Raw genomic sequence first — 23,615 nt, 5'->3', positions numbered from 1 at the left:
CTGGGGGTCTGGGGGGCAGAGGGGTGGGGGGGCTGGGGGGCTGAAGGTCAGGGGGGCTGGGGGGTGGAGGGGGCAGGGAACACGTGTCTCCCTCCCCGGCCCCTCGCTTGCCCCTCCAGTTCCTGATTTCCGTGATGCGAGCCGCGTTCTCCACTGAGGTCTGCCTTGGAGTTGGTCAGCTACGAACTGAGAGCGCACAGTGTGAGCCCAGGACGAAGGTGCAGGGGAAGCGCCAGCAAGAAATGACGCATGTTCCCGCCCTCACCTGTCCCCACTCTGCCTCTGTGGAAAGTGACAGAGCCGGTAGTGCAGAGAGAAGACAGGAGAATTACACAAGGGAAGGAGGAACTATACCAGGACAAAACTTAGGGCCACAGGACTGGGGATTTAGCCAGCGGTGGGACGCTTGCCCAGCAAGCCAGAGGCCCAGGGGTTCGGTCGTAACACCAAAACCAAAACATAAACCTCAACTAAAAAGCAATTACAAAACATTGAAATCTAAAGGTTGACATTTGCTGAAACAGCTGGTTAACTTCTCTTTGTGCTTGGAAACTGCCACATCTGGGTCCTAGAGACAGGGTGGGGAATGACAAAACCTCTTAGCTTTTTTTTTTTCCTCTTGGTGGTACCAGGGATCAAACTCCGGACTTGCACTTGCCAGGCAGGTCCTGCTGAGCTATCTCCCTGGCCCTTAGCCTTAATTCTGTAACTACAGAAAGACAGGGAAGCCAAGCCATGGTGGCGCATGCCTGTAATCCCAGCATTTGGGAGGTTGATGCAGGAGGATCCTTGTGAGTTCAAGACCAGCCTGGACTGCATAGTGAGACCCTGCCTCAAAAAGAAAAAAGGGGGCTGGGGAGATAACTCAGTAGAATAAGCGTTTGCCTGGCAAGTGCAAGGTCCTGAGTTCAATCCCCAGTACCGTAAAAAAAAAAGACAAAAGGCAAGGCTGGGAAGCTGAAAGGTTCTCCTGGTGCCTAGATCCCGTCTGAAGTGGTATTGAGCAAAGGAGCCCAGAAGTTCGCCTGTGGCCGCTGCTGTGTGACAGGATGGGAGCTTAGCAGCCTTCTCAGTCCCTTCTCCCACAAGCGCATGCCTGTAATCCCAGCCCTGTTTCTCTCTAGCACGGGACCTAGTAATCTCCTGGGGCCTTGAGCTTCCCTGTGTGCTTCTCCCCTACTTGAAGCAAGTCCATGCTTTGTGTTCGGGGGACAGAACCCAGAGCCTCCTTTGTGCTAGGCAAGCACTCTTCCCAGACCATTTCACTTTTTTTTTTTTTCATTTCACTTTTTATTTTTATAGAATCTCACTGAGTTGCCCAGGTTGACCTCAAGCTTGGGGTCCTCCTGCTTCAGCCTACTATGTCGTTGGGATTACCGTGCCTACTAAAATCAAATATATTCTCACCTAGCATATGGCAGCCCCACCACTGGCCCCCAGGCTGACACAGACCTTGCACACACTCCCCCACTCCGACAGTGGCATGGCTTAGGATTCCTGGAGGCGACACTGTGGACCACTGATCTGTCCTAGTGAGATTGTCCATGGTGTAGACACACGTTCTCACAGGGCCACTGGGTTATAATTGCTTATCAGATGGACGTGAGCTTGTTAAAATTTTTATTTTGTTCCTTCTCATGGTTGCAGCCACTCTGCTTATTTTCTCGTCTTGGAAACCACCAGTGATAGAGGAGAGTCAGGCAGTCGCTGGATCTGCATGTCCACCTGTGCTCTCTTTGGAAGACCATGACTTAAGAGAAGACCCTCATATTTTATCCTTTGTCAGTGTGTTGTCGTGTGTGTTTGGCTATCGGCCTCTGTTCAGAACTGCTCTGGTGAAATCTGAATCTTATAACCTGCAGAGATTAATAGTCCTCTCGCAAATGAAATGCCTTATTGATCTCTTGAAAGTCTGCCAAGAGATGATTTACATGGAATAGTGATTCTGTGCTTCATCTTTTTTTTCCTGAAGATCTCTGTGGTCTTCTGCATTTTTATTTTGTTTGATTGTTTGTTTTGGTTTTGTGTTTTGGGACAACTTGCTTTTAGGCTGGTCTTAAACCTCCATACATGATGCTCCTGCCTCAGCCTTGCTAGGACTACGGACGTGAACCACCCACCATGCACAAGGTTCTAACTGTGATCTTTTTTACTTATTTATTTATTTATGTGTGTGTGTGTGTGTGTGTGTGTGTGTGTGTGTGGCCAGCTCAGCCCACCAGGGGGCGGGGCTGGCTGGCATGTGGTGCTGGGGGATTGAACCGCAGTCCCTGTGTTTGCTAAGCTTGTTCTAAGTAGGTGCTTTAGACCACTGAGCCATCTCACCAGCCCCTCTAACTGTGATCTTACTGTCACTGAAATGAGCAAAGGTTTTCTTCTGTTTCCAAAAAAAAGTTTTCCAAAGCTAGTTAAATGACATATTTTCTGCCTGTTTATCCTTTTTTTCTTCAATCATATTTTACCGGCACATACTGGTAGATGTATCATCACAGAGACTTTGTATCTGGGTGTGTTACAGCCTGACTCTTCTTTTCCCTGTTCCTCTACCCTCCTTAAAACCCCTCCTCCCATGCCCACTTACAAAAGCTTTGCTTCTAGATAAATTATATATATATATATGTATTTAGGACAGGGTGTAGAGGGTCTCACTGCGTGGATCAGACTCCAGTGATCCTCCTGTTTACAGCCTCCCAAGTGTTGGGATTACAGGCACACGCCACCACGTCCAGTCTCAATTGCCGTCTCAGCTCTCCCCAGGGGCGGGGCTGGCAGGGCAGGCCCCGGGATCAAACTCCAGGCCCCTGCATCTGCCTAAGCAGCCGCTTTAATCTGCTCAGCTATTTGGCAAGCCCGATAAATGATATTTTAAATTAGAAGATGAAGACAAAGATTGCCAGAACATATATCTTCCCCAAAAAGATATGAAGGCAGTTGTTGGTGAACTAGGGTTGAATATGAGGTTGTCCTGCACGGCCCTAAACACCGACTTTGCTGCCTATAAGCTCTATGGGCATGTTCTGTAATTTCTCCAAACTTTCGGCGTTTTTTTTTAAACTGTAAAAGAGGGCAGTGATGCCTACCTCACAAGGTTGTCATGGAGCCGGATGTGTGGTGCGTGCTTGTGAGCCCAGCACACTGGGAGACTGAGGCAGGAGGATCACAGGTTTGAGATCAACCTAAGCAATTTAGCACCCTAGCAAAACCCTGTTTTAAATTTTTTATTTATTTATTATTTGAGAGAGAGAGAGAGAGAGAGAGAGAGAGAGAGAGAGAGAGGTGTGTATGTGGCCAGCTCAGCCCACCAGGGGGCGGGGCCGGCTGGCATGTGGTGCTGGGGGATTGAACCGCGGTCCCTGATGCCTTGCCAAGCTTGTTCTAAGTAGGTGCTTTAGACCACTGAGCCATCTCTCCAGCCCCAAAACCCTGTTTTAAATGAAAAGTAAATAAAGAAGATGTAGCTCCGTGCAAAGGCTCGGAGCATAGAAAATGACGTGCGCACTAAGCAAACTCCAGCGTGCAAAGAGCTGAGCCCCATCCCTGCTCTGCCAGGGTCTGATGTGGTCCTTCGGCAGTCACTTCTCCAGTTACTTTGCTGTGTTAGTTCCTTTCTAGAAGTAATGCCTTTAGTATTAATTAGATTAATGAGATTGATATCGAACCATCTTTTTCCTGTATTCGTGCATCGCTTCTCACTTTACCTATATTTATCAATAAGCAGGACTTATACCATAAGGGATTGTTTAACCCTAAAGGAAGTTAGGAATTCTTTTTTTTTTTTTTTTTTGCGGAACCGGGGATTGAACTCAGGCCCTTGCACTTGCCAGGCAGGCTCTTATTCTACTGAGCCATCTCCCCGGCCACAAGGAATTCTTTATGTTCCATATAATCCTTATGCCAGGAAGTCACAGAGGGCTGTTACATTTCTCCTTTATTCATACGTACGGCACAGCAGATAATTCAAGTTCTATTTGTTTTAATAAGCACTGCTGGTGGTTTGTGTTTATAATCCCCGCTGCTTGGGAGGCCCAGGCAGGAGGACTGCTTGAGCCCAGGGCTTCAGAGTCAGCTGGGCAACACAGTAAGAGTGTTTTTGTTTTTGTTTCTGTTTTTTTTTTTTTTTTTAAATGAAATATTTCTAAGGAAAGACTTTTTTCACCCTATGCAATAATCAGTGATTGACTAGAACCTGTCACTAATTATATCCCCAAACTCCAACCCTTATGCAAATGATTTTGGTTACACTCAGCGGAGCATTCTCCAACTCCTAAGAGCCTGTGACAAAGCTGGCATGAGATGTCACAGACACTGCGCAGGGACCACCTGCCCCGTCAGGGTGCAGCAGCAACCATCTGGTATCCAGGGCCATGAATCAGTAGGGAAGAAAGTCTGGAGAGCTTTCAGGATCCATCTTCATTTTTCTTTGTAGTCTGAGCTACAAAGAGGGGCTCGCTTCGGCAGCACATGTACTGAGCTACAAAGAATCACTGAGGCATAGCAGACGTACACATCTTTTAAAATCTGCAGTGTGACTGGGCCTGCTTTGTTAGAACCCCACTGTGCGTGTGTTGGTATGAAGGGCTTCACACATCTCGCTGGTCCCACCCCCACCTAGTAAGCTTGTGCAATCGCATCATGAAACACGGAGCAATCAAGTCACCTTTTAGGGGACCACTGGAGGGTGGGAGCCGCCCTTTGGGCTGGGTAGTAATCATTCTCTTCTACCTTCAAGGGTGCAGCGGGCCACAGTAATGTATAAAAGTCCTTTGTTCAGCCGGGTTCAGTAGCACTCACCCAGCTTGCAAGTGGCATCTTCGCATGAGATCTTTGAAAATTACAAAACACACGATGACATCAGCCTTGTCGGTACTTTAAGCTAAAAAATGTTCCAAAGCAAATATTGTATGGTGCATAAACACAGTATAAATTTGCGCTGTTTTTAGGGCCTGTAAGGCCCCCTCACCATTATTTCCATTTTAAATTACTATGTTTACTCCAGTAGAGTCTAAGTGGAAACTGTAGTCTCACAATCTAGGTGGTTTTAGGAATTCTGAGATATGACGATAGCGAAATGGAAGCTGAAGCAGTGAGGCGTGCTCGTAAGCGGCAACAATCGCAACTGCTTTTGCTGTTTTCTCTTTTATACCCAGGTGACTTCTGGCTTTTTCTCCAGTACTGATTTAAAATCCATGCTCTTAGGAGATCTGGCTGCTGTTGTCAGAATCCCTAAAGGGATTCCCTCTCACCAGGATGAGCCCAGCGTAGCTGGCACACAGTGGGCTCAGGTGCGGCAGAAGATGCAAGAGCTTCTGTGACATTTTTCTGCCAATTCCATAAATTACCAAGCAATGGATTTGGAAAATTGGGTAAAATTTGCATAATAAATCAATCATGGGGGTGGGTACCAGGAATCACTGCTGAGCTACATCCCCGGCCCCAAGTCATTCATTTTTAAGTAAATGACTTGGGACATTTCGAACATTCACAGGGTTGTAGAGCACCTTTGCCTCACGCCAAAACAGCACCTTCACTTGCCTCACGCTCGCTGAACGTCGTGCCCCACCGGAGGACTATTCCCCAGTCCTGGCAGCCTCCAGACTGCCTTCTGGTCCAGTGGATTTTTGAATATATGTTACAAACTGTTTCATATTTGCCTTGAGAACCATGAACCTTGGTACTAGGCCTTCTTGGTTGACACATAAGTGAGTTCTAGAAATTTATCACCATGATCACTTTTTTTTTTAATTTTATTTATTTGTGTGTGTGTGTGTGTGTGTGTGTGTGTGGCCAGCTCTGCCCACCAGGGGGCGGGGCTGGCTGGCATGTGGTGTTGGGGGATTGAACCGCGGTCCCTGTGCTTGCATGTTCTAAGTAGGTGCTTTAGACCACTGAGCCATCTCACCAGCCCACCATGATCATTTGTAACTTATACTAACTCAGGAGAGAAATTTGGATTTTGGCTTCTAGGTAATTGCTCAAATAGTGTTCCTCTTTCAGACAATACTATACAAATGAATGCTAAGCATGTTTTTTGTTTTTTGTTTTTTTTTTTTCTATATTTTAGGGAAGGGTCTACAGGGTGTTTAGGGTCTCACTATTAGATCGGACTTGTAGTGATCCAACTGTTTACAGCCTCCCAAGAGCTGGGATTATAGGTGTGCACCACCACGCCCAGTCTCAATTGCCATCTCAGTGCACCCCAGGGGTGGGGCCTGCACAGCAGGCCCAGGAATTGAACCACAGCCTCTGAGCCTGCTTGCAGGCACTTTAATCTGCTGAGCTATTTGGCCAGCCCAGTGTTAAGTATCTTGAAGAAGCCTCCCTTCTGTACTATGCCATTGCTCCAGGCCCACGGAGGGGAAGCAACAGAATCCCCTCCCACATTTGTGGGACTCGACCAACCCTCTTCTAGAGAAGCAGTGACCAGTTCTGCCCGATCTGTGGCAGGGCAGGGGGGTGCACCTTGTGGTTGGCTGGGCACAGAGCCCAGTTTTGAGCTTCGGACACCTCGGTGCCTCCCAGGAAGGCAGCCGTGGGGACAGCAGGGCCTGGCAACAGGCGACCCACAGCACTTGGCACTGCCCAGGGCCTGGGCTGAGGACCTTGGAGTCCTGGTGAGAAGCAAGCAGTGCAGTCCGGTGGAAGCCCAAGGTCCAGCCCCAGCTCTGCTGCTGTGTGACTTCACCTTGTCACTGAGAGTGGGTGTGAGGCCCAAATGGGGTACCTGTGATCTCTGCTTGGTGCTGTGTCTCACCCAGATAATAAATAGAATGGAATAAAGAATAACTCTTAGTAAGTTACAGATTTTAGGGTGCAGGGGTTCGCATTACCTAACAGACCTGCGTCTTTGGGAACATCAACCAACTTTGCAGGCCCGTTCAACTCACGTGGTTGCCCTGTTGTAACAGCTGATGTCACTGACGTCCTTTCCCCTCTACCTCGAGTCTGAACATTTTATGTGCCCTGTGTCCTTGCAAGGGCTCAAGCCAGCAAGACGCCCTGAAAGTCTTTGGTGAGTCCGGTCAGCAGCAGCGATGCACTAGAAAACAGGACCTACGCATCGGTCAGAGCCAGGTGGCCTCGAGGAACCCGAGGGGCCCTTCCCTCGAAGACAGCAGAAAGCACAGGACACGAGGGAAGCTGGTAAGATTCATGTGACTTTTAATTCCTCATTCTGCTAATGTCTTACAGGAAGTGTAAGGATTCGAGACGGGCGGGGGGAAGAGGAAAGCGCCTTCTGAGATCCTTGAACTACTGAAGCAGGAGCTAGAGGAAGAAAGCCCTGTAAGCCTGTCCTTGTCACCACGGAGTTCCGGAGCTCGTAATGGAGATGCGGGACAGGGCCGGCGGCGGGCAACGCGGATGCTGCGCAGGCGGGCGGAGGAGCCAGCCCTCCTGAGCGCGGGGCGGACGCACGCCCACTCCGGGCTCCCCCAGCCGCACAGCGACGGGGACACTTGGGGAAGGCTCTTATAGAAAAGAGAAACACTTACTCTTCGTGTTTGCTGGTGGTGTGGACTGACCAGAAGTGGCGTAACTTTGGGGCAGTAGCATTGTGTCCTGGCGGTAAAACATCCGACACTTGGCCCTCCTGAAAGGCGCAGGAGCAGGAAAGCGGGGCCTCCGCAGGCCTGGGCGGCGGGCGCGCAAGGACAGGGGCAGGGAAAGCTAGTCCTGTACCACCACACAGGAACGGACACACACGACACCTTGGCCTTTCCCCTTCCTAGAAATGCTCACCTCTGCTAACGTACACTACTACATCTACGGTCAGCTTACCCAGTGTGGAATACGAGTTACCGTGCCTCTAAAGTTAAGGCGAAAAGCTATGTTCTTAGTGTTTTGTCTTTCTCCTAACTAAATGGATTTAAATAAGCTGAAAGCCTAAACTCTAGGGATTCTTGTCATTATGTCATTTGTTAGGGAAATCCCTCAAAATTCATCACTACCAGGTTTTGATTTTTTTTTTTTTTTTGAAACAGGGTCTCACTATGTAGTTCCAACTCACAGCGATCCTCCTGCCTCAGCCTCCCGGGTGCTGGGATTACAGGCATGCACCACCACGCCCGGCTCACTGCCATGTTTTTAAACCTACAGAATTGAATGGATATAAACTGGGCGGGGATAAGCCACTACACAATCACAGGATGGTCAACATGCACTTAATTTTACTCATTAAGCAAAGAGAGTGAAAAGGGCTGTTCTTTTGAGAAGAACCTAAACATGTTTAAAAGGGAAGAATACTACACTAGTCTCCTTTTTTTCCCTCCTGGGTGGAAAAAAGGTATCTATGGAGTTGGAGGAAGTGGAAAGTAAAATGTCCATTAAAGAAACACCTATCATCTGGGACTGACTTCTATCAGAGTGGAAGTGGCTGTGGATCACTGGTTCTTTTTGGGTTCTGGCAGCGATTCTGTTTTACGTATGTGTAGTAAGATCACCGAGCTGGGCCTGGCTGGCTCTGTGAGCAAGTGCGACTTCCGCTCAGCTCTGGGCAGCTGAGGAGTCACAGACCTGGCACCTGGGGTGGGCCTTCCTCGCTGAACCTTCTCTGCCTGGGTGGCCCGGGGCGAGGAAGCAGGGTTCTGCGGTGACTCCTCCGTGCTGGCTCCCGGACCGGACCGAAGCTTACTCCAATCCAGGGCTGGCTTTCCTATCAGAGAAACTATTCGACGCTAGCTAGCTATGAGACTGAGGCCTTGAAGACGTTATATAGTGGTGACAGGTGTTACGGTTCAGGAATAGGCTGTTTAACAAGTCAAATGCATATTATTCCCTCTTAAGCATTAACTTTTTTAAGCAAAGAATTATATCTTTTGGCTTGAAATGGTGTTTTCTTCTATATTTGACTTCTCGATTTTCTTAGTAGATATCACTGTCTCCTCCAATATTTCTCGGAAACTTTCTCCTGTCTGGGAGGTTTTCTTAGAGGTGCCCTTAGAGGCCTCCTCCTCCTCCTCCTCCTCCTCCTCCTCTTCCTCCTCCTCCTTCTTAAGTGACAGCCCCGTGGAGGCCACCACTTTGGAGGCTGCAGAGCTGGGGGCTCTGGGAGGGAGCAGGTAGCTCGAGGTGGGAAGCGGGTTCAGCCCTGAAAGGCTTAATCCACCGGCGGCGCTGAACCGTGTCTCCTCCCCTTCCAGCAGTTTCCTGTAAATCCAACAGAGACAAACTCTCAGGAAGTGAACTTGACAGTTTTTTGTGGTTTTTTTTTTTTTAAAGAATGTAACCAGTCAGTCTCTATTTGCTTTAGAGACACTCCAAAGGATACTACAAGTTTTTCATGAGGTTAGGCTCAAGAATATTGCCTTCCAAGGCTTGAAGAGTTAGAGCTTAGCACACGTATGTATGCACGCACGCACGCACTCACGCACGCACACACACACCCCAGCACCTGCTTGTTTAAACAGTATCAAAGGGAAACCTGTGCTGGTCACCAGCATGTTCCTGAAGGGAAACCTACAAGCTCCTCTACCACACATCAAACTCATTTTTGCCAATTAAGAGTGTACAAAGCTTTAGGGAGAAATAATTCTCCTAATTAACACCTTAACTGCAACAGGGATAAAGAGGTGGGAAGGCCGCACAGGAGCGAGGAAATGCCTAATTCAGTCAACTTCAGTTCTTTCTTTCGGTGGTACAGGGGCTGCAACCCAGGGCCTTGAGCATGCCAGGCAAGAGCTCAACCACTGAGCCACACCTCTAGCTCATAAGACATGTATTTTTCAGGCTGGGAAGATGGCTCAGTAGAATAAGCACTTCCTGTCAAGTGCAAGGGTCTGAGTTCAATCCCTGGTTCCACCAAAAAAAAAAAAAAAAAAAAAAAAAAGACATGTATTTTTCAATGTATAAAACTACAAAAGAAATAGAACCAGCAGTAACAAAAGCCAGTGAGTGACACTGTCTCAGACACCAGACTTTTCTCAGCCACGCTAACCAGTATCATAAAAGAGTGGCTGGTCCAGAGTGGCTGGTCCCAGGGTCTTGTTTCTTATAACTCCCACAGTTTTCTTTCTTTCTCTCTCTCTCTCTCTCTCTCTCTCTCTCTCTCTCTCTCTCTCTCTCTCTGCCCCCCTCCCTCTCCCTCTCCCTCTCCCTCTCTCCCTCTCTCTCTCTCTCTCAATTTCCTTCCTTCCTTCCGAACCGGGGATTGAACTCAGGCCCTTGCACTTGTCAGAGAAGCACTTATTCTACTGAGCCATCTCTCTGGCCCTTCCTACAGTTTTCATCATCTTTTTCTACCAATCAGAAACTCAAGTCACTGTCAGATACTTGTGGAACTTTATTCTGAAGTAGTCTACACAGCACAAAGCGAAGATGAGCAGGCAGATCTGAGGGTGAGATCACCTGCCCCTTCCCACACCGTGACCCTGAGGCAGCCCCCTGCTCTGGGGTCCACCTGATACTCAGGGCCATTCTATGGAGCATCTAACAGATGCCTGGCACATGGAAACTACTCAAAAAGCAGCACCTATAGGGCCAGCCAAATAGCTCAGCCCTGCAAGCAGGTGCAGGGGCCGAAAATTAGATCTCTGTGCTGGCCCTGCCTCCGGGGCGCACTGAGACAGCAACTGAGACTGGGTGTGGTGGCGCGAGCCTGTAATCCCAGCTCTTGGGAGGCTGCAAACAGGCGGATCACTATGAGTACAATCTGGTAGTGAGACCTGACCACGCTGTAGACCCTTCCCTAAAATACAAAAAAAAACACACACACAAAAACACACGATTTCAAGTCCTTTCAGATCAATATATAATTTCTTTTTTAAAAATACTACCTTGTAGGACTTTCTAAGTGTGTACACCCCAGTGCAAAATTAGAGTCTTCAGAGTTCTTGCAGCCTCTGGAGGCACACAGAGTGCTCTAGGACTCATGGGTGAAGTCGGGATATCTCGGAGTAGAGCGACAGAGAGGTGAGCCTTCCTAGAAGGGGACAGGGAAGCCCCTCCTTTGCACACCTGTGTTCAGACCCAGGGTGGGCAGCTGACCTGGACAGCCCTGCCCAGGTGGACAGGGCCTGCGTACTGTACCTGTAAGCTGCTATCTCGATGTCAAGGGCCATTTTGACATTCAGCAAGTCCTGGTACTCGCGGAGGTGGCGCGCCATCTCACTCTTGGTGCCCCTCAGGTCACTCTCCAGCTGCCCGATGCTGTCCTGCAAAGTGCCCACCCGAGATGTTCAGGCCACGTGAGCTGGGGTTCCTTGAGATTGCTGCATGGCAAGCCACCCAGGGAACTGATCCAGGTCCGGCCCCCAGCCCAGACTGCCATTCATCTGTGCTCAGGTGCGGGCCTGGCATCCACATGCTAAAGTGACTGTCCCCAGGAAGTTCAGACGCACAGGGAGGCTGGGAACTTTCCCAAGGAGTGTGTGGCTCCCAGGGGCGCTGGCAGAAGTTAGGTTTTGGGCTTCGCACCCCGCGCTGGCTCTTTCTGGTGCTGAACAACAACTCCTGTGTGTGTCCTTACCCACCCCAGGGAGCAGGAGAGGCGCTGACTCACGGCAGTCCAGCTGCAGGAAGCACAGAGAAGCCAGCGAGCCCGCTCTGCTGCTGCTCCTGCCTTCACTCCTGCATACCTGCTGCACACCACAGAAAGCATTTCTCATGGCAGCCAATGAGGAAGCGGAAGCACCCCCAAAGAGCTTGGGTTTTTTAAATTAATTAATTATTGTATGTGTGTGTGTGTGTGTGTGTGTGTGTGGCCAGCTCAGCCCACCAGGGGGCGGGGCTGGCTGGCTTGTGGTGCTGGGGGATCGAACCGCGGTCCCTGTGCTTTGCTAAGCTTGTTCTAAGTAGGTGCTTTAGACCACTGAGCCATCTCACCAGCCCAAGAGCTTGGTTTTTTTAAAAAAAATCCAAATGGAACACTAAAATTACTATTATTATTATTATTTTTAATTTATTTATTTATTTTTACTTTTTGAGACAGGGTCTCACTATGGAGTTCAGGATGGTCTCGAACTCACTATGCAGCCCAGCCTGGTCTTGAACTTGTGGTGGTCCATCTGCTTTCACCTCCCAAGTGCTGGATTACAGGTATGTCTATCCATTGCCCCAGATAAAATTACAATTTACTTTTCTTTTTTGCAGTGCTATGGATTGAACCCAGGGTGCTCTACTGAGCTACATTCCTGGCCCTTTTTAATTTTGAAACAGAGATGGTTTCACTAAGATGGTTTCTGGCCTTGGCCAGACCTGAAATTGTGATCCTTCTGCTTCAGCCTCCCTTTGTGTTGGGATGACAAGCATGCACTGCCATGCTTGGCTTGAGATTACAACAAGAGGGCCAGTGAGAGAGCTCAGCAGGCTAAGCGCCTGCTTAGGCAAGTGCAGGGACCGCAATTTCACCCCCAGCACCACAGACCACAGCTCGGCCCTGCCCTGGGCACAGTGAGTCAGCCACAGACACTGGGCATGATGGTGCAGGCCTGTCATCCCAGCGTGGGAGGCCGAAACAGGAGGATCACTAGGAGTCTGAGCTGCGTAGTGAGACCCTGTACCAAATACATTAAAAAAAAAAAAAATTAAAAGAAAAGAAAAAGAAGCCAGACAGCTGATTAAAGCGCCTGCTTATGCAGATGCAGGGACTGGGGTTCTCCCCCCATCATGGCATGTTGGCCCTGCCCCAGGGCACCCTCAGACAGGGAATGAGACTGGATGTGGTAGTGCACGCCCGTAATCCCAGAGCTTGGCACGCTAAAAACAGGAGGACTGGGCTGGAGAGATGGCTCAGTGGTCTAAAGCACCTACTTAGAACAAGCTTGGCCAAGCACAGGGACCGCGGTTCAATCCCCCAGCACCACATGCCAGCCAGCCCTGCCCCCTGGTGGGTTGAGCTGGCCACACACACACACACACATACACACACATAAATAAAATAAATAAAAAAAATAAATAAAAACAGGAGGATCACTACGAGTCTGATCTGTGTAATGAGACCCTGTAGCCCCTGTACTAAATACATTTTTTAAAAAGAAAAAGAAAAGAAATTACAACAAAACAAAACAAACTATAAACCTAAATTCAGCCAGATACAGCAGTACACACCTGGAATCCCAGCGCTCTGGGAGATGAGGCACAAGAACCAAAGCTTGAGTCCAGCCAGGGCAACCTACCAAAACCCTATTTCAAACTAAAAAAATACATAGAATAAAATTAAAAATGGCTGGAAATGTCACTCTGTGTGAAGACCCTGGGCTCAATTCCCAATATGAGGAGAGTGAAATTGATGTCATAGTTTTGCTTCAAACATGCAAACCAAGATACAGAAGCAAAATAGCTTTAAATTTATGATCCTTGAACACCAAGCCAACATTTAACCCTTCAGGTCAAGCTTGCCTGAAGCTGCTGTGTATCCCAGGATGGGGTCAAACCTGCAGTCATCCTGCCTTGCCTCAGCTCCTAGAGTACGGGGATTACAAGGGGATTACAATCGTGGGCCACTACACCCAGCCACAAAGTCTTTCTGTGGCCAATTCCTCATCACACAAGGTGCAGCTTGCATACTCTCTGCAGACAGCTCTTCCCCTGTGCCCAGCTTAGGCTGCTCCCCTCCACTGAGCCACATGATTCTACCTCCAGCCAGGGCAGCTGCTGGCCCTTGCAGAAACTGTGGGAAAATTAGAGAAAGGTACAAAGGCAGGATGGATTAGGAAAAAAATCAGAAACTAGAAAAAAAATCTTGCAGTTTGCTTCTCTGCTTTTATCATATGACATTACCTTGTTCACTGATTGCCAGTTTGTTTTCTGTCACTGCCCCCTAGGACAGGGGTTTTTAGTCTCTGGAGCTGGCTGCTGCTTTGTGGTGGGAGACTGCACTGTGATGTGCAGCTAGCGGCATGCCCGGGTCTGTCCCCAAGATGCCACCAGCACTTCTCCTTCCCAGCTGTGACAACCCTAAGTGTAACTAACACGGTCACCGAGATGCCCAGTGCGAGGGTGATACATACACACCAGAGAAGCTCAGCCAGCAACAGCTGAATGAAGGACCGGACAGCGCCGCCACAGAAGCATTTCTTCACGGGACCAGAAAGAGCACGTGCCAGAGCTCACACAACTCAGCTGCAGCTTTGCAGCCATGAAGGGCACAAGGATTGGGGCGCCTTCTATGAGCAGGCGTGCAGATGAAGAGACCAGCAACCCCAGCAAAGCTAGCCTGAAGCCCCTGGAGCCCCACTTGAGCGGGGAGACAACAGGGTGCTAAAAGCAGGCTTAGATGGCAGGGGCTGAAACCTCCAAGACCATTTGCAGCAAGACTTCATCTACCCACCTAGCCTATAAATACTGACAGGAGGACTGCAAAAGCGTAGCGGTCAACGCATGGTATGGAGGAAAGAATGGCAGGCACCAAGGGAAGTGTGGGTGACACCAGAAAATGACGCAGATTTTTCTTTTTTCTTTTTTTGCAGAATCGGGGATTAAACTCAGGCCCTAGCGCTTGCCAGGCAAGCGCTTATTCTGAGCCATCTCCCCGGCCCCGATGCAGATATTTCGAAGTGTGCTATAATGTCATGCAGGCTGAAGGGGGCTTTTCCCAAGCCTTTTACTTGATGGATGGCTGCTGTCTGAGGTGAAAGCAGCCCACAAGCACATGTGTTTCATCTATGATTAGGAGCAGGAAATCAGTATGACTGGAAGGAGTAAGGAGGCCTGGGGTAAAGGAAAAGCAAGGGGAGGGGAGATGCAGCTAGTGCTCAGAGGAGCAGAGAGCAGCTCTGGAGGGAGAGCAGGCTTTCATCGTGCCCCCTGGTGCACTGCTTTGCCCTGTCACTAATGTCCAATGTTAGTTTTCTATGTTTTAATTCTTTCAATTCTGGGGGCCAGGGAGATAGCTCAGTAGAATAAGTGCTTTCCTGGCAAGGGCAAGGGTCTGAGTTCAATCCCTGGTTCTGCCAAAAATAAATAAATAAATAAATAAATAAATAAATGAAATGGTGCCCCAATTATAAAAAAAAAGGAATTTAAATTCTTTCAATTCTTCTATTTCTTCCTATGGAAAATTATATTTATGCTTTTTCCCCCCGCTGGAACCAGAGATTGAACTCAGGCCCTTGCGCTTGCCAGGGAAGCGCTTATTCCACTGAGCCGTCTCCCCGGCCCCTATGCTTTTCTTTCTTTTTTAAAAAATGTATTTGGTACAGGATCTCACTACACAGCTTGGACTTGTACTGATCCTCGTTTTCAGCCTCCCCAGGTGCACCACCACGCCTGGTCTCAGTGGCCGGCTCAGAGCACCTTGGGCGGGGCTGGTGCAGCATGTGGTGCTGGGGATCGAACCCCTGTCCCTATGCTTGCCTAAGCAGGTGTTCAGTCCACTGAGCTATCTCGCTGGTCTTATATTTATGCATTTCCAAGGTGTTTTGTTTTTTGTATTTTTTAGGGAAGGGAAAGGTCTATAGGGTGTTCAGGGTCTCAGTATTAGATTGGCCTCATAGTGATCTTCCTGTTTACAGCCTCCCAAGAGCTGGGATTACAGGTGCACACCACCACACCAGCCAGTCTCAACTGCTGTCTCAGCGTGTCCGGGGGGCGGGGCGGCATGGCAGGCCCAGGGATAGAACTCCTGGCCCCTGCACCTGCTTGCAGGCACTTTAATCCAGTGAGCTACTCGGCTGGCCCTCCAAGGTGTTCTGAGACTCTCAAATTAGTATTCCAGTTTGATGGCCCTCACATTAGCAAATGATGAATGTATTACCTACTAAATTAGATAACGCTTGGCAAGTTCAAGGTCCTGAGTTTGATCCCTTTAGATAAGTCATTAGAATAATGTGTCATGCAAAAGTGTTCAATAAGTGTTAGCAATCATTTTTATTATTGTTAATAACAAAACCATGTGATTCTACTCTTTTGATAATATAGACAAATTATCAAATTTTTTTTTAATATATTTGGTACAGGGTTTCACCATGTAGCTTGGACTCACAGTGATCCTTTTGTCTTCAGCCTCCTCAGCGCTGGGATTACAGGGTGCGCCACGGGGCCTGGACTCAGTGGCTGGCTCAGCGCTCCTGGGGTAGGGCCAGCGCAGCTCATCGTGCTGGGGACTGAACCCTGGTCCCTGTATTGCTTAGTAAGCAAGTGTTTAGTCTGCTAAGCTATCTCACCAGCCCCAAAGTATCAAATCTTAAGCTTCCTACAACCCTTCAGGTAAATAAGAAACTAATCTATTATACAATATTAATGTGTAACAACATTTTATTTATTATTATTTTTTTTGATACTGGGTATTGAACGCAAGACCTTGTGCTTGCCAGGCAGGAACTTATGCCGCTGAGTTATCTCCCTGGCCTAACAAAATCTTTTTTTTTTTTTTTTTTTTTTTTGCACCTCGAATGCCTTCAAGGCACTTTTGGCTGGCTGGAGGGTTGTGGGGATCGAACTAGAATAAGCTGAGGCTGACAGCTTTGTGGAAGCAGCCACTTAAAGAACTGAGCTAGAGCCAGGCCCCCAAAATCTTAATACTAGATTATTGGTTGCATATCTCTCAAAGCATCATCATTTTAAAAAATAACATTTTTTTTTAAATTTTATTTATTCATTTATTTATTTGTGTGTGTGTGTGTGTGTGTGTGTGGCCAGCTCAGCCCATCAGGGGGTGGGGCTGGCATGTGGTGCTGGGGTATTGAACCGCGGTCCCTGTGCTTTGCTAAGCTTGTTCTAAGTAGGTGCTTTAGACCACTGAGCCATCTCACCAGCCCCAACAATTTTTTAAAAATAACAGATAAAAAATAACAGGGCCAGTCAAATAGCTCAGCAGATTAAGGCACCTGCAAGCAGGCACAGGGGACAGGGGTTCAATCCCCAGGCCTGCCTTGCCAGCCCTGCCTCCAGGGCAACTGAGACTGGGCGTGGTGGTACACACCTATAATCCCAGCTTTTGGGAGGCTGTAAACAAGCGGATCAGTACTAGTCCGATCTAGTAGTGAAACCCTGAACACCCTGTAGACCCTTCCCTAAAAAATACAAAAAATAAAAAAATAGCAACTTTGAATAAAAGCCTTTTCTCAAGTAGCTTGTATCAGTCAATTAAGACATTAATAATAATGTCCACATGATAAATATGACCATTATGTATATCTAAAACTTAATTGTATGTATGTATAGCTAAACTTAATTATATATTTAAAAAATTAATGTAACTTACCTCAACAATGTCAGAAAATGATCGATTACTTCTGCACAATGCTGTAATGTCCTTTGTCTTTGGGTCTGTCCCACTATTTCCTTCTATCCTAAATGGCCCTGAAGGTCAGTGTTTGGGCTCATGCTGCTGCATCCTGGATCCCTTTGTCCTGAAAGATGGCCTGCTCTGCTGCTCCTCGTTCCTGACAATGCCTGACGGGGTAGTGACTGCCTTTCCCTGTCCACCTGCAGCCTTAAAACCCAATTAAAGAGGTCGTTCAGAATCGGGCGTGGCAAAAGCGATCGGGCTGGGCTCAGGCCTAACACATACTGCCTTGTCGGCAGGGGACTTAGGTTCTCCTTCAAAACATTTTGTTTTACAGCTGTGTTTTCTAACTAAGCAGTTGCTGGGAGCTGAGTTCCAGACAGATGAGATTTCTTTGAACTTTTATGCTGGATGTTTCACAAGTCATTTATGGGTCAGAGTGGACAATGGGGCCCAGACGGCATAGAGGAGCTACCTGCTGTGGCGCACACGTCCAGGCTTTGTCCGTGTCCTTCAGGCCCCTCACTGCCCAGCAAAGATGGCGTCCCTTGGAGGAAGGCCCTTCCCCCGGCCATGCTGCTGCTGCTGCAGCTGGAGCTGCTGGGGGGAGGGGCGGCTGCAACTGGGGCTGCGGGGGGAGGGGGCTGCTGCTGAGGCTGCTGGCTGCTTGGGGGGGGGCTGCTGCTGAGGCTGCTGGCTGCTTGGGGGGCAGCTGCTGAGGCTGCTGGCTGCTTGGGGGGCGGCTGCAGCTGGGGCTGCTGGGGGGGACTGCTGCTGCTGGGGCTGCTGCTGCTGCTTCAGGCTGGACCAGGTCAGGTCAAGGGCTACTGTGCTCCAGGCCAGTGGGGGGCTCTCCTGGAGTGATGGGGAACAGGGACGGGAGGACACTGGCATCTGCAGCGAGGCAGAGCCAAGACTACCATGCTGTGAATGTCACTACTACTGGAGGCCCTCAGCCAGCAGCAGTAGCCAGCTCCTCAGGGTCTAACTCTAAGAGTTGGTCCTGAATTGCTCATTTGCATAAAGCCCTGCAGGGGACAGAGGACTTCTCTGTGCAGCCCATCCAGGCACCACCACTGTTCTTATTCTCACCCCATCTTTACTCCATCCACATCTTTTCCTTTTTCTCTCCTATGGCACTTTATTTTTATTTTTTAATTTTTTTAGAGACAGGCTCTCATTCCATAGCACAGTCTGGCCTTGAACACCCAGCAATGACAATCTTCCTGCCTCAGTCTCTCTGTGCGGGGACTACAGGCACGCGCCACCACACTCAGCTAAAATCCTCTATGTTTGTATCTATGTATCTCTCTGTAAGCCGCCTTACTGGAAAATGTGGTTTAGCTCAGCGCACTCCAAAATCAGTGCCAGGACTGACAGAAGACAGCACTTTTACTAAAAATGCATATTCCTGGGCCCCACCTGGGAGCTACTGAGTCCATAACCTCCAAGGTGTGCTCAAGAGTCTTTTTTTTCTTAAACCCACTTGTGCACCACTGGGTTTAGGAACCTCTAACATTTCTGTAAAGGAGCTATCAATCGAGGTGGCCAGGTGACAATAACAGAGTAAAATAGGGAAAAGCAAACAAACAAAAAACAAAAAACAAAAAAGCAGATAAAAGAACTTGAAAAAGAAAAAAAAATATGACCAAATATAATATTTTCCCCCTTCAATTCTTATTTCAAAGTAGATCTATCTAAAGATAACAAGAGGCAATGATTAGCCATTGTTACCCCTCTGTTATCTTGTTTTGAAATTGTTTTATTTTTTCTTTTTAAAATAAAAAAAAATAGATCTATCCAGTTATCCTTCTAGGCAGCCACTGCGGCCTGCGCTCTCCCAGGGGCCAAGCCCTTGCTGCTATTTAATTAGGCTATACTCCAATCTCATCTTGGCAAGAAGAGGGCAGGCTTGGCTGATCTCCCTGCGGAACATTAAGCAGCCGAGCTCTTGACAGTGCAGCAAGGCCTTTCAAGGAACGCTCTGGCTCTGTAGGCCAGGTCTAAGGTCTGTGACACACGAAGCCTCCAAGAGTCTGCACACCGGCATGCCAGGAGGTGAGGCAAGTGCACAGGGAACAGAAATGGGAAATCTCCACTTGCCATGAAAGAGGCAGCTGCATTCGGCCTTTGGAGACAGCAGGCCCAGCTCTTCCTAATCTCTCCTCTTGCCCGACTGCCCACTGTGTACTTCCTATGTCACCTTGAATCATTCTTTATCCTTCTGAATGTAATACACAGCCTTTCTTCAAATAGGCTATCAGCTCTCTGGGGTAGGAAACCTCGACTCTCACGAGGCCTTCCTGCGTCTCTGAAAGGGTTGCCATGCCTGCAAAGGAAAGGTGCCTTCCCTGATTTCCAAAGCAGCCAGAAGAGAGCATCCTCCCACTACTGCAGTAAGAGGAGGAGCAGGGTTAGGGGGCAAGGAAACAATGGCTGCCTGTCTTTGTGGACAGGGAGGCTTTTCACCTTGGCCAGCACTGCAATTGTTAGAATAGCCAGAGGCTTTGGGCATTCAGGACGTGCAGGTCCAACTGTGAGCCCCACCCCTGTCGTTAGTGCCAAGGGGTGGGAGGTAGCTCTCTGCTGCCGGAGCTCTTCACTCCCATCAGGAGGGCCACTGAGACTCTGAAGGCCAAAGCCCATGGGGAAAGCACTGCAGAGCTACAGAAGCCGCCGTTCTGCTGTTTGCTTCCCGCAGACCTTGTCTGGGTGGGCCTTCTATTGTCTAACACTGAACGCCTTTTATAGCAAGGAAAGCCAGTCAGCACCATCATTACCTCTTAGGCTGTAGGGGCTGAAACAAGCAGAGGACATGGCACCACCCAATTCTGTGGAAAGTTCAGGTGAGTTATCATTTTTTCGCAGAAACACTGGGCTTTTCTTCCAGAAGACCACCTAGCTCAGCCTTTGAGGCTTCTGGGAGAAAACATGAAGTCTTATTTAATTAAATGTGATTGATTCACATCACCCAGAAGCCAGCTACATAGCATTCATTACAGATTTTGAAGCAAAATAGTTTTTTGGGTTTTTTTTTGGGGGGGGTGCTGGGAGCGTAACTCAGGACCTCATGCTTGCCAGGCAGGCACTGCACCACTGAACTATAATCAAAACCACCACAACCAGGCTTTCTTCCTTTGTCAGACGGAGTTATTTGTAATGAACCACCAATACCTGCACAGAATTCCTTAGCTCCTGACTAAAACAGACCCTTTCAGATTCCATGCTTTTTCTCGGTTATTAATGTTTCCAACTTATCAAATATAAACTTCAACCCTAAGCAGAATAAATTATTTTAAGTTTCTGTATTATTGGCATTCTATTCCAAGGAGCTTCTATTATAAGCTCCTTGAAAATAAGCCATGCTCCTTTGGCTCTTTTCTGCATTCTTCATTCATCCTATCTCTTGTTTCTACGCCCTTTGTAGTTAAAAGCCCAGAATGTTCTGTGTAGTAAAATTGAAGACGCAGGAGCCTTTGTTGGGAGGAAAGAGCCAATCAATACCTAGCATGAGCTTACAGGGCAGGGCAAGATGGAAAAAAGAAGCCACCTATAACAATGAAACCAGCTCTGTGATTTTCCACATGCCTTTAAGATAGAAAAATCCTGAAGTAATGGGAATTTCTACACTTAAAATGGGAGAGTCCCTCCACCCTAGCTGCTGAGCCCATTGAGGGGTTCTTGTTGTATTAAGCCATCCATGAAAGTGAAAATTGATGCTGCCCACAAAGTGACCTTTGATTGCAGGTAACCAAGCTGATGTGTTTCAAAGAAAAAAAATGTCAAAGCAGTTAATTGCCTGGAGATTCATAACTAGGGCAAGAAAGAGGAGCGATATGGATCAGCACCATGGACAGCGCCCGCGGGTCTGCCCTGCTAAACACCTTGTATAAAGATTTCTTTCAGGGGCCAGGAAGATGGCTCACTAGACTAAGCACTTGCCTGGCAAGCTCAAGGGCCTGAGTTCAACCCCTGGTAAAGAAAGAAAGATTTCTTTAGGAAATGTCAGTAGATGGAGGACGTGTGTGTGTGTGTGTTGCGAGGGAGGGTACAGCAGCACGGTTGTTAGTAGTTAAGACTCCACCCAGCTTCCTGAGTTCTCTGTCTCCACACATTTTTGAAGGCAAAAATCAAGAAAATGGGTAGCACTCTTCTTGGCTCCAGAGCTTGGCTGGCAGACACACTCCATAAATATCAGTTCTGCGGCGTACAGAAACCTTTCCAAAACCAATCACAGCAGATGGCAGAGACAGCAGTCCAGACCGCAGAGGCTCTGCCCTGCCTCCACCCGCTCTCCTGCCTGGGTGGAGGCCCTTCCCCAGGCCACACGGTGTTTGAACACTTGCTGATGGACAGGATTGATCAGATTTTTTTTGAGTCTGAGAAAAACTCACTTGTTTCTTTGTTAGAACTCAAACGAGAACATAACTAAGGGCGGGGATGGAAAGCTTCTTTCTGGGCACCCAGAGTTCACAGTAGAAACGGCATGGATTTCTGCCTGCCGACGCCAGAGTCGAGGTCCCCGCCACCTTCCACCCCCTACAGCCCCACCCATCTCCCAAGGGCCCGAGGCTCCAGAGGACCGGCCCTTACCTGGTAACCGGCCACCTCCGCGCTGTGCCGCTCCTCCAGCTCCAGGATCTGCCTCTCCAGGGACTCATTGGCTCCGCGCAGGCCCTCGATCTCGATGGTGCGCGCCTGCAGCTGGCGCCGGTACTCGTGGATCTCCTCGCGGCTGGCACGGATGGCCTCGGTGCTGCGCGCCGCCTGCTCATTCAGGTTGGCGAACTTGGACTTGTACCACTCCTCCGCAGACTGCAGGTTCTTGGCGGCCAAGGACTCGTACTGTGCGCGGATCTCCCTCAGCGCCGAGCTCAGGTCCGGCTTGGCCACCGCCACGTCGACCTCGGCCGCGGCCTGCGACGAGGCCTGCAGGGTGGCCAGCAGCTCGGCCACCTCCTCGTCATGCACCTGGCGCACGAAGGCGAGCTCGTCCAACAGCGACTCCACCTTCTTCTCCAGGTCCAGACGGGCCAGCGTGGCGCCGTCCACGTCGCGCTGCTGCGCCTTGAGGGCGCGCTCGGCCCCCTCGCGCCCGCGGCTCTCCTCCTCGCAGCGCGCCCGCAGCCGCTGCACCTCCTCGGCCAGGCCGTCGCGCTCCAGCAGGGCCTGCGCGCGCGCCGAGCTCGCCTCCTCCAGCTGCGCGCGCAGGTCGCGGAGCTCGCGCTGGAAGAGCTCGCCCACGCGCGACGGCTCGGCGTGGCGCTGCCGCAGGGCGGCCAGCTCGGCCTCGAGCGCGCGGTTCTGCGTCTCCAGCTGGTGCACCTTCTCGATGAACACCGCGAAGCGGTCGTTGAGGCCCTGCAGCTGCTCCTTCTCGTTGGTGCGGATGATCTTGTACTCGTTGGTGCGCGCCGCCGCCTGGCTCAGGTCCAGCCCGTCGGCCGCCGCCGCGCGGCTCCGGTAGGCCAGGCCCAGGCCGAGCGAGGAGCTCGGGGCGCAGGCGGCCGCGGAAGCCGTGGAGCAGCGAGACAGCGAGTGCGAGCGAAAGCTGCCCGCGCCGCCGGCCGCCGAGAGGCGCCCGGAGAGACGCGCGCCATCGCCGAACACCTTGCGGTAGGAGGAGGCGCACAGGTAGTGCTCGGAACCGAAGCTCATGGTGCCGGGCTGGGCAGGAGCTCGGAGGACGCGGGAGGTGAGGCAGGCGGCGCGGGCGGGCGCGCGGAGCTTTAAGGCCGGGAGGGGCCGGGGCGGTGCTTGGGGGGCGGAGCTCCTGCTCCGGGCCGGCGGGGAGGGGGTCGGGACGCGGTGGGGACGCGCGGGCACTGCGACAGAGTCCTACGCGTCCTGGGCTCCCAGCCTGAGACCGCACAGCTCTGGCGAGTGTCTAAACCCTGTCCTCCGGCTCCCCAAGGCGTGGAGAGAAAGGGGGCTTTCTGAGAAAAGCCTGCTCCCCACGCCCATCCCCTCCCCTGAGCTTCTGAAGAGGAGCGCTGGTTTTGCAGCTAGAGGGGACCCGCAGGGCCAGGCCTTGTCCCCACCCTCGGGAGTCTGGGCTGGAGATGGTCTGAGGCTGAGCGCATCGCTCTGGCTCCGAGGCGCCTAAGGCCTTAAGGGTGGGGGAACCCCCAGAGGAGACTGTAGGAGGAGGGAGCAGGGATAGGGGGTCAGGCGTGAGCAGGGCGAAGGCGCAGAGCGTCGCTTGGGTGCGTTTGCAGGGCTCTGATGCTGAGCAGACTCTTACTGACCCGCGTGCTGGTGGCTTCTGTTTTAAAAATGTTCCGTTTAAACATCTCAAAATGGGCATTTTCAAGCTCGGAGGCGTTGTCTAAAAAGAAATTGGATTGATTTTGACTGTTTATCGTCCGGACTTGTCTTCTACTAAAAGGGGAGGAATTGGGGCGGCCGCAGTGGAAGTGAGGTCCCATTGCACCCATAGGTGCATTCGTCTCCC

At 50.0% G+C, this 23,615-nt stretch overlaps 1 protein-coding gene across 1 annotated transcript; it reads right to left on the bottom strand.

Moving 5' to 3' along the window:
• Positions 1 to 8,488: 8,488 nt before the first annotated feature.
• Ina (internexin neuronal intermediate filament protein alpha) lies at positions 8,489 to 22,828 on the bottom strand. The gene is made up of 3 exons (XM_004631497.2): positions 21,755 to 22,828; positions 11,023 to 11,147; positions 8,489 to 9,144 (listed from the first exon to the last, which is right to left on the bottom strand). The coding sequence occupies exons 1-3, from the start codon at positions 22,817 to 22,819 to the stop codon at positions 8,805 to 8,807; spliced, it is 1,530 nt and encodes a 509-aa protein (XP_004631554.1). The 5' UTR covers positions 22,820 to 22,828; the 3' UTR covers positions 8,489 to 8,804.
• Positions 22,829 to 23,615: the final 787 nt, after the last annotated feature.

This window comes from Octodon degus, unplaced genomic scaffold, assembly GCF_000260255.1.
Source record: "Octodon degus isolate 3935 unplaced genomic scaffold, OctDeg1.0 scaffold00042, whole genome shotgun sequence".
Lineage (NCBI taxonomy): Eukaryota > Metazoa > Chordata > Mammalia > Rodentia > Octodontidae > Octodon > Octodon degus.
Note: the sequence above shows the minus strand (reverse complement) of the source record. Positions and strands in the feature narration are given on the sequence as shown.

Bases quoted from the DNA above. Each gene is read 5' to 3' on its own strand.
- Ina (XM_004631497.2), bottom strand. From the start codon at position 22,819: ATGAGCTTCGGTTCCGAGCACTACCTGTGCGCCTCCTCCTACCGCAAG. The intron at 11,148-21,754 runs GTAAGGGCCGGT...GGCACTTTGCAG, and splicing joins CGGAGGTGGCCGGTTACCAG to GACAGCATCGGGCAGCTGGA. The intron at 9,145-11,022 runs GTACAGTACGCA...TTGGATTTACAG, and splicing joins ATCGAGATAGCAGCTTACAG to GAAACTGCTGGAAGGGGAGG.